Genomic DNA, 16,786 nt, shown 5'->3' with positions numbered 1-16,786 from the left:
GTGTGAAGAACGCCACTACCAGCACAAACCGTTCAACTTTACAACAGGCACAAGCCACAGAACAGCACCAGTTTGACCTGGCTTTCATGTCTGTAAAAACATGTCATGCTTGTTGACGGGGACTCAGGGAAAATTGCAAACGTAAAGTGGGTAGGCACCAGGAGCGTAATTCAGTTAAAAACCAGCAACCATTACCTAGTGTGTATGTGGGGAGCAAGAGTGCAGTGTGCATGGGCAAGGCGAGGACAACTGCAGGGATTGGTTTCTGCTTCCCCCCACCATGTGAAGCTGAAGGACCTAATCCAGGTCATAGCTAACCCACCTGCTTAGCCATCTTGCCTGCCTACTAGCATCTATTTTATCCACATCACCTAATATGTGTGGATTCACCTGGTTATCCTACAAGCCCGTTGGTTTCCAAAAATATTGACTTTCCTGAAATCTACCATTAGAACAAAAAAGTTAATGAAAAATGTTACAACCTAGACAGAACGCATCAATTTAATACTCTAATCAGACTAATTGTGTAATGGTCTATCAATCAGATTTGTTTTGTTTTATGAAAAGCACTGGACTCAAAGAGCAACAAAGACCACAAAGAATAGTTTGTTTGTTTTCTTTTTAAACCAAGCTATGAAAGAATTATACTACCAGACTTTTTGATACCCAGACAACTATCAAGTCTAATGGGTAGAAAGTTTGTTTGCTGTATGAACAAAGGAGCCTAATGCCTAACTCAGAGAGTAATGCAGTCTGTTCCACACACAGTACAATTATATCTTCACCATAACAAAATATTAATATATATATTTTAAAAACCACATTTTCAAAAGCATTTTAATTTTCTGAATTTTAATTCAAGTACAAGTCAGCTAGTTAACATAAATACAGAATAAATGCGCATAATCTGCAGCCATGTACAAAAACGCAACAATAGCAACACTCATATAAATGGGCAAAACTCATCAGCTCTTTTAAAGCTGGCTGAACTATGAGTGACTGGTATAATTTAATTCACATCCACTGGGGTACAGTCAAAAGTTTAACATAACCGAGCAGAACTAGACTTTTAGTCTCTAAAGTGGGCAGCATAAAAACCAAGGTAGAGTTCAGGACCATGTTAGAAAAGGTCCTGTTAGCAGACACCATCTTCTTAGGAATGTTAAGTCATGACCAGTGAGGACAAATGAGCTATGTCTCAGCCCTACAGGGGTTCCTATAACACGAGCAGATTGCAGAAGAGCATGTAAACAGATATAAAGCAGGTCCTTAGAGAAAGGGGAGATTAATTCCTGCCATTTAACTTCTTCAAATTGAAATCGCTATTTCACGGTGATTTTAAAAAGCCACTTTAAATACATTTTTTTTTCTTTTGAACACCCCAAACTGCACTCATCTTAACAAGGCTAACACACAGCAGACATCCAGGGTTAGGAGACATGGCTGGGCTCAATGACCTAAGGATGTTGTCATAGTTTCAGAATTCTAAGCCAGTTGAGCTCCCTCTAGTGAGTCAGGCTGGTTCTACAGTCATATAATGAGAACTGGGACAGATCTGGTGGGCATGGTGGGCAGGGTCTGTAATATCAGCACTTAGTAGGCAGAGGCAGAAGAATTCAGAGTTCAAGGTTATCTTGGATAATAAGAGACCCTATCATAAAACAAAAAGCATAGTTTGGTAGTAGAGCATTCCCTGGAAATTTAAAGCACTATATGGTATCCCACTGAGCTCTGCGGTTCACCAACTGGAATACCCAAATTTCAAGCCTTTGAGCCACAGCAGCAGGGTCCCTGATGGGTGAGGGTTTGCTTCCAGTCGCTACTGCTCTAGCTTGTCTGAATAAGTTCAATTTTCTGAGAGGACCACAACAAAAGTATACAACAAGGTCCATTCTAGCTCTCTAAGACATTTTTAACAAGATTATCTGACTGAAAACAATTTTTAAAAACCCAATGCTCTAGGTATGCACAGCTTTTTAACATTACAATGGACTTAAGAAAATCTTTAAATCTTTAAAGAGACAAACTATATATAATACACATATATGTTTTTAAATTATCTCTGTCATAAAGTAAACTATGGCAGACAGTACTCAGGGGAAAAACAAAACAGACCTCATTGCTCCTTTCCAATGACTGCTTTCAAAGTAAATACTAAGACTTTCTTGCAGAACACACACCACAACTCTTTAAACACCGAGTACAGCTCACTAGAGGCTAATGGAAAGTTTTTCTTACGAAACACAGAACACATGTTCATCCTTGAAGGACACTTATTATGGATCTGCTACAACTACACAGGCTGTTCCTTAGCTGCTGGTTTTCTTGTCATTCTTCATCATTCGAGATCTGTGTAACACAGGAGAACATGTCCTACATTCAACACAACTAAGAGTTCTGGATCTTCACAGAGCAAATGGCACTGTATCAGGCAGTATCAATGGCACCTGAAGAGGCAAACACTATAGTCTGAGACCTTCTCTACAGATTTAAGTTAAACCCCAGGTGAGGATTTATTTTTGGTATGTTCCATGTAACAAATGTCAAAGCTGCAAGAATTCCAAAGGTAACAATCTGAACTCGCCTTTGGTCTCCAAATAGACTGGAATATTTTTAATTCCAAATGAGCACCTCAAGAACATCCAGTTATTGGTTACAAGGAAGTCAAGGTGAGAAATTTAGGAGGGCGTTAAACTTCATTGGTGACAGCAGCGAAAACTTTCAATGGCACGCGGCTTTTTCCATAGTGTGGCATTACACAGTACACGGCACACTTAGAACACTGGAAGATCTCCAAAATATCTCCAAAACATGTCTAAAAATCCAAAAAAATATTATGAACACTGCTTCTGCCTAATACCTAACAATATTTTAAAAAATTAACACGAATTCTTACCCCCTAAAAAGGCCACAAAGTGCATTTACGTAGTCATTCTGAAGAGAAAGCCATTGCACAAAATGTAAGGTTAGGGTACACCGATGAGTACCACAGTGGAGTTTTATTTATATACTAGTATAGCAACATCCATTGGAAAATCTATAGTACTACAGCAAACACCTTTATAATGGCCTTATATAATACATTTAAATTGTTAAAAGGTGTCACTGACTCAATAGCAAAATTTAAAAACTCTATCTTGTTAACACATTGAACTGAAATTCGCCTGACTTTATGATAGAACATTCAGGAAACTAGGACAGATAACATCTGTCCAGTGCAGCACACTGACGGACAAACTCCTGTCGCATAGCTGAAGACCTCTTTTTGTAATATTTATCTTGTCCTAAACATTAGCATCACTTCAAGGGCAAAAGTGAAAAATTACCATTTTCTCAATCAACCAAGAAAAATCTATACAGATGTGGAAATAATTTAGAGGTTAAAATTCTTACTGTAAAAGTAAGAAGAACAGACTCAAAAGTCATTAACTTCTCTACTTTTGTAAATAACACGTGGGTATGAGAATGTGATAATCACATATGGCTCTACTCATGCATATGTAATTGGAGAAGATGTGACGAAGCACTTGTCATAAAGTCACTGAGTTGGCATCCACTAGCTTATTTTATAGCCCCCACATTAACCATGCATACCTGATATGATAAAAGTCCACATTGTAATAAATATATTAGTTGTAACCAAAACATTCTAATGCTGAAAGTAAGGTATTTAGATACCATTTCACTGGTTGTCAAATACAGTGACTACTGACGCCAAATGATTTTAGAACACTGTACCAGGAAGGGCCCTCTCAGGAAAATCATCTTAAGGATCTGTCTATCATTATTTTACAGTATTACAAAAGATGTCGTTAGACATTTGCAATTGTCACCACTATCTTTGGATAATTACTTAGAGATGACTGTTTAGAAGACTGAAAGAACACAACACCATATTCTGAATGTCATAAATCAATTAAAAAAAAACCCATAGTTGTGAACAATGGTAGAGAAAATGGCAATTTTAAGAAACAAATGCTTTTCGAAGCATTCTCTTAGAGGTGGCCCAGGGCCTGTTTACTGAACGACTAATGTAGTGTGGTACTTTACTTCCTACAGCCAAACTTCCACTCAGCCATAGTAGTTATATGCTTCCAGACTACTGTCTTCTGTCCACCATGCTGGCTTCAAGATTTCATGGTCCACTGTGATCTTTTGGTCTTCCTGCTCTGTCACATGACAGCCCACGCTGCTATCCATTAAGTAGATAGACCACCAATTCATAGGTGGCCATCATAATGGCTGTGTTTGGAATTTGTCTCACCAGATGAGTTGTTAGGCCACGGTAAAGAGACCCGTAACCTTCTTCTTGAACAATCAAAGACAGTGTCTGAAAAAAAGATCTGTATTTTGTTCCTTCTTCTCGTAGTCGTGTTCTTACAACTTCTGTTTACGAAAAAAAGAAAAATCAATTTACTGAAACATTACTCTTATCTTTCCACTCTCATCATACAGAACATACACCTGCTATTACTCTATAAATGCAGGATAGTGGTTCAATGCATAGCTTACTAAACCAGTCAGACTACATAACAGCAAACTAATACAGCCCAGATCATATATACTAGTTAACATATCTGTTGCAGAAACAGATAAAAGGGTATATATGCAGCATGATAAATAAATAATACTCACAGATATATGGATACAAGAATTAGAAATGAATATAGGAATTAAGCTATGAATATAGGAAATTTTTTTGGCAGGCATGCTTAATGTGCCAACACAAAATAACAACAAAATTGCTTGGGCCCTTGCAGTTTAAAGACTTTAAATTTGAGATTCATTTCTGATGTACCCTTAGGCAATTACTGAATTTTTACATTTCTTCTTGTTTAAAATTTGAAAATGATGGCATACCTAACATTATTAAGAACAACATTTTGAGTCAGGTGGTGGTGGCACACATCTTTAATCCCAGCACTTGGGAGGTAGAGGCAGGTGGATCTCTGTGAGTTCAAGGCCAGTCTGGTCTACAGAGCGAGTTCCAGGACAACCAGGACCACACAGAGAAACTCAGGCACTGTCTTACCGTGTGGATACGCTATGGTTGTGGCACAGGTTTTTGAGGTGGCAGCAGCTAGCATCATTCTCACAAAATCCGATGCTTCTTTCACAGACTCTTCATCACTTTCCATCATGGAAGCAGTCTTACACTCCAGCAGTTTTTGCTTTATACTTTCATAAATAACAAAATGGATAACTGTCTCTGATATGCCGGCATAGGAGGCAGACATGCCTCTATAAAATCCTCTCAGTCCATCTGTTTGATATACTTTACGAACACATTCAAATGCACCCATTCGCTTTTCCCCACGATTCCTGAAAGGAAAAGAGAGAAAACAACTGACATTAATTATTGGAAGTTTTTTTTATCAGTTAACAATATATATATATTTTAATATGACACTCTACTAAATAATGGTCTTTGTCAACTCATTAAGAATTTCAAAATATGTGTGAGCTCGAGGCAAGCCTGGTCTACAAGAGCCCCAAAGCCACAGAGAAACCCTGTCTCGAAAAGCAAAAAAAAAAAAAAATTAAAAAAAAAATTGTAAGTATACATTTCTTATATTTCTCATTTCTTTTCTCCTAAATTTGTTCTATTAAGATGGATATCATGTAATTATCTTACCAAACACACAGCACACTGTAACTCTTCAGTTTCCTGTGCTCCTCAATGTGGGAGAACTCTATGCTCAAGTATTGACTCAAGGAAGACTCTTAGCAACAAAAATCCAAACCCTACACTGTCATCATTCCCGTTCTAATTATGCTTAATTTTCTTTGCATTTAGTAACACAAAAACAATGAGGGCCAGGTATGATGGTGCACACCTTTAATTCCAATACTCTGGGAGACAGAGGCTGCTGGACCTTTGTGAATACGAGGCCAGCCTATTTATACAGGGGGAAAAAAAAAACCTCTAAAACAGTCCCCAATTAAAAAACAAACAAACAAAAACAAAACCACAACAACTGAGGAACACTGTATCACAGAGCAAGGGTTATGACTTTCTTCCATTTCACCCAGGTCCACCTGAAAACGTACCAGACAAATGTAATGCCTATGTGGTGTCCTTGTGAGTAGCTTGGTAAACCATGATTCTGTCTCTGTAGTTTCCCAAGATAATCTTTAGTACCACTTAAAGGTACAGATTCACTTGTAAAAACACTATTAATTCATCATAGGAATACTACCTCCTAGCTCAGGGTTTTTATACATAGGTCACTGGATTTGAGCAATGGGCTTCACTTTAGACTAGCTACCATGTAACTTGTTTAGCTATTGGGAGGCCCTTACAAGCAATTCATACAGGTGGGTAGAACTTTCTGGCTTGGTTAACCTATTGTTTCCCAATAAAAAGCACATGAAACTCTTTAACATACAGGCAGTTTTCTTATTTACTGTCTCATTATCAACTAATGTAACTTTTTTGCATCCGAGGGGAGATCCACATTTCAAAATGAAACAAAAGCAACAATAAATACTCAGCAGTAGCCCTCACAGCACCAGAAAGTGCTATTCAGGATGCTGGGAAGATTTCAACAGATTTTACTCAGCTGTGGACCCTGTGTGCAACAATACTGACTGGCTAGGCAAGATGAACCTACTGGTGCAATACTGGCAAGTCTATTTCAGGGGATACTCAATCTGCTTTCTGACTGAACGTGAGGCTTGCTCCATGGCAAAGATTCATATTTGGTTCTGAAAACTGTCAAAACCCTATGGCTAAGTGGGCAAGCTACTTGTGTTTTCCTCAATGAGCAGAATACCCCTGTTATATTGCCTTCCAAATACTATGCTCATGTCCACAGAAAAATGCTGATGCCAGCTTCCTTCTGTAGTGGTGAGCCATGACTGCAGACTGGTCAGTGCGCCAAGAACAAATGACTGGTGAATGCTCAGCTATGATGGGACACAAGCCCCTCCGAGGACCAGCAAACACTACTGGAAGAAGGGCTGGAAGGAAGTAAGAGCCAGAGGAATAAAAATAGGTGTGGAACACTGATTCCCAGTCATGGTGTGACTGCAGTGTGGCAGCTGGGATGACCTGCATAGGATCTCCACAAAACTGGGCTGGTCAAGACTGTCGGGGGAGGGGAAGGGGTTCATGGGATGCCACTTTTTCCTGAAGATCTGGATGTAGTTAAAGGTTGATGAGGGGAGAATTTCTTCAGTGGTATAGCTATCTTAAGGAGCCTACCTCATTGTAAATAAACTTACCCATGGCTCCTATAAATAACCCTAAATAAATTCACAGCTGCATACTCAAAACAGACAAAAGCAGAACTGGAGCTAGTTAGAAGAACAGGATCACAGAGAATGGGGCAGGAGAGAGTAACGGGGGTGAATGACAGAAATGCACCATGGGCATGTATGGAGATGTCATAATGCCATTCCATGTTTGTGTATAAACAGGATAAAATGAGGTAAGGCAACCTGGCCCTGAGGCATTACTGATACAAATTTATATAAAAAAACACTTAAATCTATGTTAGCTTATTTTACTTTCAAGAATAAATATGCCTTAAGCTGGGTGTGGTGACTCACCTGTAAGCACAACACTTGGGAGTCTGAGGCTAGAAGAGGGCAGCCTCTGTTCCTCCTGGGCTACACGAAGACCCTATCCCCAAACCAAACCAAACCAAACCAAACCAAGCAAGCACATACCTTGCATCAAGCTGTAACCGGGTCTTTATAAGCCAAATGGGGTTTGTTGCAGTGATTGCAGTAAAACCTAAACAAATATATTTAAAATGAATGTCAGTAGACAGGAACCACTATTCACACTAAGGATCTTTACACTGTATGAATCTACAGTAACGACAATGGCTACAAAGGTTTAAACTATTAACTGAAGTAAAGCTTTACACTTTGAACACCTGTTCATCCACATAAATTCTCCATTCTGGCCTTCCTAGAAGAATCTTATCTCCCCTTAAGTGTCGCTCTAACTCACGTGCAACAGGGTGCTCTCTACTCTGTGAGCCGAGCTCACAAACAGCAACTCTGCATTCTGCAATAGCTGCCTAGGGCAGTCACATCACCTGCACACTCCACTCACAGGGACGTCTACACAAATGACACCACTCACTAATACAGGAAAGATTTGTTGGGCCCCGTTTTTTAGTTCGTGTTTTTTTGTTTTTGGTTTTTAAAGGAAGTATTAGCACAGAGGTAAGGTTTCTGTTAGGGTTAATAGGTGGGATCTACTTGTCATCCAATTAAATAAAACTCTAAAGTCACTGGTACAGATAGTGAAGAAAGTCAGTGGGGTAGAAGGCACTCTCTCTCACTGACATTCAAGTGTCATCCAGTAACTACTGTAGAGAGCAATCCCCACAGGGGCTCAGGCTCAGACAGTAAATTAGGATCTCTGGGCAGTGAGTTTTCTGGACCATGCACTATCTTTTACTTGGTGTCTTCCTACTTTTAGAAGAACAACACAGAAAATGCAGTCTTAATGACAGGAATTTATAAAGATGTTTCACCTATACAAAACAGGGTATTCCTTTTGCTTTCACATTTAAGATCAGTAATACAAACTTCAGAGAATTACATTTACTCAACTGGCCTTTAAATTCACTGAAAACTCACAAAGAGAAATAAGAAACTTAGCTATTTAATACCTTCTACCAAATACTATCAAGTAAGCAGATTGTTTTTAAAAAGATATACTATATTCATCGCATTTAAATATGAACAAAAATATTGTGATGTGTTTAATACTACTTTAAGAGCAGTTAGACTCAATCAAACTTTCCTTGGCTTTTAGAGCTGCTACGTAAGGGAAATAATTTTACTGAATTGTTTACAAAGCCAAACTAGGTTTCATAATGAATGCTCTTTCCCCTTCTGCAATACCAGATAATTAACTCACTCAAATTTTATTTGTCTTATGCCATGTTTTAATACTGTTGAAATAGCCACATGACACACAAAGGGGGGGATCTCCAATTAAACCTATTTAGCAAGATATATGAAGTCTTGGCTTATAACTTTCATAATTTTGTGACTAGTACATAGTTTCTGCTTAAGTGCTCTTAATATTACATAGATAAAGAGAAAAGAGACCAGTAACTATGGCAGCATTAGCTGGTAAAAACATAATAAATGTGGAACAGATTGCTAAGGAACATCTTTTTTAACAAGAGGTTCTTCTCATGAGTACATTCTTGGTGAAAGAATAAATGTGACCGTCTGCCTAGTTTAAATGTCTGTCTTACATCTTTAGTCTCAGAATGAACTTACACTGTTATTGTCTTCCTTTGAGCCCTATTTTTGTAAATGAGAAAGTTAAACTCAACATTTTAAAATTATGTATGATCAGGCATCAATACAGGTCAAAACACCACGTAACTCCTTGCTGGAGACTGAAATCAAGGCCTCACCACTGGTAGGCAAGTGATCCAACTACAAAGTCGGAGCCCTGACCACGATTCTTAAACAAGATTGTATCTCGTAAGTATTTTTAGTAGTTACATGTCTATGCAGCAAGATTAAGAGTTTTTAAGTAAAAAGATAGGGAGCAGTATAAATCTACAATTATTCATTATTCACAATAATTTTAATTATTTCTAGAAAAAACAACTTGCCTTCTTTAAAAACTTAATTTAAGAGGAATATAGTAGAAATCCTTCTTTAAACTAAAAATAAAACTATTCAATTAAAAATTTTCATTTAACTTTTAAAAAAAGATTACCACCAATTTTAAATTTAAAATAAAACTTTTAGTTAAAATTTCTGTCCTAAATCTCTTTCCAAGTCACAAAATCCCTCACTTTAAGATCTGAACAATACTTATAAAAATTGAAGACTCAAATGGTAACTTAAAAACTACTCTGTAAATAAACAATGTCAGAAAGCAAACAGCAGGTATTTCTCACTCAACTAAAATTTACTTCCAGACACAGTATGCACCAGGCCACGACTAAGATTTAGGTAAGTGAGAGAACGCTATCTTGAAGTTGGTATTTCTGAAGCTATGCTTGCTGTGGCTGTTCTGACTTAACTCTTGGAGGAATTGGTGCCTGTGCTCAGTACAGACAACCAGCCAATCGGCAAACTACTGCTGGCTTGGATAAAGAAGCCAGGCATTAGCTTTAGGGTTTTAGCTGTTGGTTCTTTAAAATTTTGTACATATATATATATATGTACATATATATATTTTAAAATATATACATATATATATATATTTAAAAATGCTGATTTTTGAGTTTCACAGTATTACTTTCTCTTAACCAAAAAGTAGTTTAAGTAGCAAATAGACATTTTTAGACTAATTAAATCTGGAAAAGTATAACCTATTAACACAAGAAATGAAACAAATGGAATAAGACAAAATTTATGTGGTAAGGTAGTTTGTGGTTATCCCCACTAAACATGTCTTCTTCCTACATTTACAACAAGCACGCAAGATATTGGGCATGGCGATATAAAGTTTAAAAATTGCCTATCACTTTTTATTTTGCAGTTTAGTTTTGCTACATTTTGATAAAAGGTTAATGTATTCAGAACACCCAAATAAAACATTAAAATCAGCTGAAGAGTATAACAAAGTCCACTTATAATTAAGACTTTGTACTGTTCCAGAATCAACTAAGGCAAAGTGCCAATACATTTAGTTAGTAGTGTCCGTGTTTTATGAGAAAACTTTATATATAAATTTAAGTTATGCACCAAATAAAACTCCACTTGATAATAAGCCAATTAAAAATATAAACAAATCCCACCCATAGAAACTTGCTGAAAATGTTTAAGTGATATCTGCAGTATTGCATTTTAGTACTTATTTCAACTAAATCTGAAAATGCAAAACATATACAACCTAAGATAAAAGTATCAAAACTGTTTTAAAATTAAAACTACACTAAAACATCTAAGACTTCATTCACTATAGCCTGTACTTCTTAGAAAGTAGAGACACCAGTCTTTTCAAAATAGCAGTAATCAGGTCATTCAAATACCAACAGACTAGAGTGAAAAGCACTATATTAGAATTTTAAATGTTAGTTAAAACGTTAGCTAAGTAAAGACAAGACAGCTATCACTATTTAACAGTTGTGGGACAGACAGCATACTATCAACTACAGCTCTCTCCAATATATTAATATAGTGTTGTCATTCTGGAGGCCAAGGCTATATTACAGCCAAGCTGAAGACCCCAAGTTTACATGGTAACTGGAGAGTACCCCATGCTTCCTTCTAGAAGGATAACAAAGGGACCAGAGTTAAATCTTTATGAAATACTCAATAATTCACACAAATCCACGTCCCACCTTCTACTCATTCCACAGCTATTATAAAATCCCAGGGTGTGTTTCTTATACTAGAGGCTGCAAGAGATGCTCAGATCAGTACTCACGAGGTTAAGTTAGTCCATATTTCTACAGGAAGTGACCTGCGGATGGGGAGCATGAGATGACACGATCTCACTCTTTTCTCGGGAGAAATGTACAGTAAATGCCTAAAATAGACACAGGCTTTTCTGTATCATAACAACAAGCAGTGACCTCATCAGATACATGTGTACAAACTGAATCCCACTGGAAGGATTTAAGAAATATTTACTGTGAGATCTTTTTTTTTGAAAAATTTTAAGTAAGAAGACTATCAGAAAGGGCCTTGTGCTTTATTACAGAAGTGCACAGAGTACTGACAATCCCGCCATCTTCAGCAGATTCAGAGTCCAAATACTTACCTAAAAAGATGATCAATTTTTTCTTAAAGAAAAAATGCTAACCTTGTCAAGGGAGACTCTAATAAAAGTTTAGAAGGGATGCTATGTTCCATTTCCTACCACTGTTATCTACCATGAAAAGAGCTGCAGACACTTTTATCTGTTCTTTAATAATCAGATTATCTAGTGATTTTAAAACCAACCAAGCAAACAGAAATAAGAGGCCCAACAGAATATTAAAGTCTGGAACTTTGCGTAACTAATGAAGATCACAGTGCTAACAAAAGTACCTGTCACCTTTTGACTCTAGCAGTAATATTGCACATCCATACTTATGGAATATTTTGGATTATTTTGTATTAATTCTTGTGTTCTACAAAACAGAAAACAGGAAAAATGTTCACAAATAAGCATACAAAGCAGCTGTCCAACCGTTATGCACCTGGCTGACTACTGTAAGGTAAACTTTATATTTAAGGAGTAAAAAAAACACCTAACGTTACATTTAAATAATGAAGTTAAAAAAAATCACAGAAAAAAAGATACCTTGAAAAAATGTGCTCTTAAAAACAAACAAAAAAATCCAAATAATAATTATGCATTCTGTAAGCATATATTACTCACTCAATATATTGATGACACAAAATGATTATATTATTGACACATTAGGAATTTCACACCAAATACATGGTTACAGATAAAAATAGAAACAGAAATTTATTTCCTTTATACTTATGTCACGTATAAAAAATATGTGCTTGTCAGGTAAACTTTTAAAAATTAAGAATTACTGTAAAGAAAGAAGAAACAATACATTTAGGCATACCAACGGGTGCCATGGTATATCAGAAGGCTACTCAAGATTATTTCAACAAGACAGACACAAAGCAGATACCCCAATAGCTACAGTAAACAGTGTAACAACAGTCATGTGTAAGGGGTAAAGGTAAAAACAACCAGGATTACTTGGATTAAATATCTTTGTAACTAGAAAATGTTTCAGTAAACAAAAACAAACAATATATTTTAGCTGTGGCCACTTACAACACTGCCAAAAATGACTCTCTATGACTGCAGTTCTGACTAAGTCTAATATTTAAATTACATGTGTTAGTCGATTTGGGTAACATGCAAAATGAAACTAAAGACAGGCCCTGTGGCTGTGTATGCTGACTGGTGTGGTAAAATCTCCAGGTAATGGGGCTAACAGCCTCTTTTAATGCAGTTTTGCTACTAAGGTGACAAGGTTAGCATTTTTTTTTAACATTCAGTTAAAATCTTTTTCACATAACTTATCTTTAAATATTTTGTACCTCTTAAATCATTCTTTGATGTCCAAAAATATGACCCTGAAGAAAACCCAGAGCAATCTGCTGTTGATTATTTCAAGAATAAAGGGGGCAAAAAGCTACCTTAATCAATCTGTACTGGACCATTCTCTTTCACCAGCCATGTAGCTACACATAACAACCTGCAAAGCTAGATGTTAATGCTAACAAATAGTACAAGGAAATGCTGAAGGCGTAATTTTCAGGAAATATAACTGCAAACAAATGAAAAAATACTTTCAAATTACACGGTAAATGCAAAGGGTAATAAAGTCTGAATACGCATGCTTATCAATTTACCAAAACTGAAGGAATTCAAGTTGGGAAACAGTACTAATGAAGATATTATACATTTAAGAAAAGAATTTTTAATACGTTTTACTGAATTAATTTGCAATGTGATATAAAAACAATAATAAATTTTGGTGAGATATTCTAATATAATAAAATGTTTCTGTAAGAATTTAGATACCCTGAACTTCTAAATGTGTAATATTGAATCCATAATAAACACTGTCAACTTTAAAGTGGCTAATCTCTTTTTCTTTTTTTCTTTCTTTTTTCTTGAGACAGGGTTTCTCTGTATTCCTGACGATCCTGGAACTCACTTGCTCTGTAGACCAGGCTGGCCTCAAACTCAGAGATCCACCTGCCTCTGCCTCCCAAGTGCTGGAATTAAAGGCGTACGCCACCACTGCCCAGCTTATATAGTTTCTTGATTTCAATTTTTTTTAAAGTATAAACATTTCTTTTTAATTTTCTGGAGTTAGAGACAAATAGGCCCCACACACAAACGTCGACAATCTAGAAAGAGATGGTTAACCTAGTGTAATGGTTGCTGGGTTTATAACTAATTGGCCCAATTTTCACCTATACCCAGTCAAATCTGTGAGAGAAAAACATCTTTAACTAACATCTATAAATAGTACAATTAAAAAATTCTATTCTGTAACTAGGCAAATACTATTATACTAAGAACTAATTTTCAAAACCCAGTCTATCCAGATCAATCCAGTTATTCCATGGATAAGGTCCCCAAAACTCCCAGGAATCAAGATCTCCAGACTGCCAAATCAGAGTATACACTATCTTGACTTTAAGCACTGTCCCTTCCAGCTTCAAAATGTCAATTAGTCATCAACTGCAAATATAAAAAGTCTTGAAAACAATTTGTAAGCTATATGCTAGGTTTATTATATAGCAGAGGCTATCAGTCTTTTCATAAATCAGTATTTCAGGTTACACTTGGCTAAACTGGTTAAAATGTGGTTCAAATTAAACTATTCTAAAGAGAAAATGATTAGCAGTTTAAGGCACTTATCACTAAATGCACAATGGGAAGTCAATTTATTGATCAACAGCTGATAAAAGCAACTATAGTTTTCCTTACAAAGTTATAGAGCAATTTGGAAATGGGTGGATTAAATAATTCTCAGAAAATTGGAAGAATTTCCTATTAAGAACTAAATTCAAGGCATTGTTTAACATGCATGGCAGCAACTGACTCCAGAACCAGAGTGACAAACCAATCTCTACCACTTACTCTTAGAAAGACCTGTGAGGGTTGTGCTGATCCAGAAGTTCCTGGAAACATTTCTACACAAGCATGCACACATACGCCAGTGTCTGAAGTTAAGATCAGTACATAGTCTAGATTATGAGGAATGATAAACATCTTCTCAAACATAACAAATTATAGTAACTGGGCCATAATAAAGATCACAGAAACTGTAGCATCCTAGCACAGGACACAACGAATACTTTACCAAGTACTGGCGGCACATTTCAGACAGAAGCCAAAACATGCAGCAGGAAGGCACTAACGGAAACTGATTCCAGTGGGATTATGGCTGGACTCTTAAAGCATGAATGCATTAAATATTAGGCAATACACAGCAAAATAAATATACTATCTACTGTCTGCCACTTAAACTCTTTAGAGATGTAACTGATATCAGATTTTATGTATAGCAAATGTTTTATTCAAACGAACAAAATCATCTTTATAGATTTTAATTATTAAAACACACTATCTTATTTTGATATAAAGTCATCATATAATATTAACATTTCCAGGTTTGAGAAGTTTTACTATTAAATATTCATACCTGCCATTGCAGCTGAAATCATGTGTACTTGGGTAGAATCAGGATCAAAAACACCATTCAACTTTTCCTTGCAGTTTGAATAAGCAGCAAAGTATATCGCTCTAAACATAATTAATAAAGCATAAATCTTTAAAATTCTAGAATAGAGAATTTTAATAAAGTCTCAGTCATATTCACTATAACATCAGTTTACCTATGTTTCCACTGAGCATGTTTTATACTTTACAAAGGCTAAACTCCAATGTGCAGTTCCCAGCACCTACTCTCACAGCTCCTAAGCTGTGCTCAACACTGACAACGCGAATCACATCCTGTGCACCAGTGAGCCTATGCTATTTGCATTTCTGAGTTAGTGTACTTAACCTGAGTTAGGTGGTCATAACTTTAGAGGTAGAGTTGATCTAATTGATCTGATGCTGGACAGTTTTGAGAATCTGTAGTATATTTTACCCTACAAACACATACAGAGTAGGTTTACACATTCTACTTTTTGGTGCTGGAGATCCTACCCAAGTCTTTATTCCTTTTATACCTCTTGCCCACGGTATCTTTATTTTATTTTATTTTTCCAAGACAGTGTTTCTCTGTAGCTTTGGACCTGTCCTGGAGCTAGCTTTTATAGCCCAGGCTGGCCTCGAATTTACAGAGATCCGCCTGCCTCTGCCTCCAGAGTGCTAGGATTAAAGTCGTGCGCCACCACCGCCTGACATTGCCCCACAGTATTCTTAAGACAAAATAATTTTAACAAATGTGATCAGGCCCATTGGGCCAGCTTAGGTTTTGCAATGTGTATAAAATACTCCATTAGACTTGGAGCTCTTTCAGCCTTTGAAGTACTGAATTATTGCCTTGATGAATCAATATCACATTATTTCTCAACAAAGCTTACAGTAACAAAGTAGACAAATAATTGGTAATGGAGAGTTTCAAATATAGTATTTTCCCCTCAAATCTCAGTTCCATTCATAACAATTTAAAATATGAAACTGTCTACAAATACTTTTGAACTCAGAGTTACTTTATTCCACACTTCATTTTCCAAGTGCGAGTTTTAACAGTTTAAAGCAAACATTACACCTTTTCCCTGACAACAAGAAACATTTCCTAACAATGAATGTTAGTCCCAGAATCAAGCTTTTCTTTGTAGATTCCTTCTGATTAGCACCAGAAACTCTCAAATGCCTTCCCACAAATACTGAAAAGTCGTATATATAAATTTAACTGTGTCTACAAATGATTATATCCAGACACCTTGAAACAAAGACTGCTATAATTTTACTTAGCCTTTTTCTTTTACCTGGAGGGTGCCACCCCCACTAAGTTGGGGCCTAATCCTCTAAACAATGAGCGAGGACCCTCTTTTTCCAGGATAACTCTAAAAAGAGAAAAAGAAATATTAGAAAGAAATGCTCTTCTATCGTCCTTTACTAATATCCTAGAACAAAACCAATTTCTCCTATTTATAATATATCTTTCCAGTCCAATTTCATTGCTATAAAAACTTTGGGGGGGGCAGGCAAAGTACTGGAAAATCATAGTGATTTACTAGTAATAAAACTTGTGCATATTCTTTTCTAAAATGTCTGGCAAGATGGCTCAGTGGGTAAAAGTACTTGCCACTGGGCCTGAGGATCTAATTTGGATCCCTGGAACTGACCTAATGTTGG

At 36.4% G+C, this 16,786-nt stretch overlaps 1 protein-coding gene across 1 annotated transcript in view; it reads right to left on the bottom strand.

Moving 5' to 3' along the window:
• Positions 1-835: 835 nt before the first annotated feature.
• Positions 836-16,786, bottom strand: part of Slc25a36 (solute carrier family 25 member 36) — a 32,815-nt gene continuing 16,864 nt past the window's right edge. The window contains exons 3-7 of the mRNA XM_075964917.1: positions 16,417-16,494; positions 15,120-15,220; positions 7,675-7,741; positions 5,033-5,322; positions 836-4,386 (exon numbers count right to left, since the gene is read on the bottom strand). Coding sequence (XP_075821032.1) covers positions 4,193-4,386; positions 5,033-5,322; positions 7,675-7,741; positions 15,120-15,220; positions 16,417-16,494 — 730 coding nt within the window. The 3' untranslated portion in view covers positions 836-4,192. The remainder of the gene's footprint in view (positions 4,387-5,032; positions 5,323-7,674; positions 7,742-15,119; positions 15,221-16,416; positions 16,495-16,786) is intronic.

The sequence above is a fragment of the Microtus pennsylvanicus genome, chromosome 3 (genome assembly GCF_037038515.1).
Source record: "Microtus pennsylvanicus isolate mMicPen1 chromosome 3, mMicPen1.hap1, whole genome shotgun sequence".
Classification (NCBI taxonomy): Eukaryota; Metazoa; Chordata; class Mammalia; order Rodentia; family Cricetidae; genus Microtus; species Microtus pennsylvanicus.
Note: the sequence above shows the minus strand (reverse complement) of the source record. Positions and strands in the feature narration are given on the sequence as shown.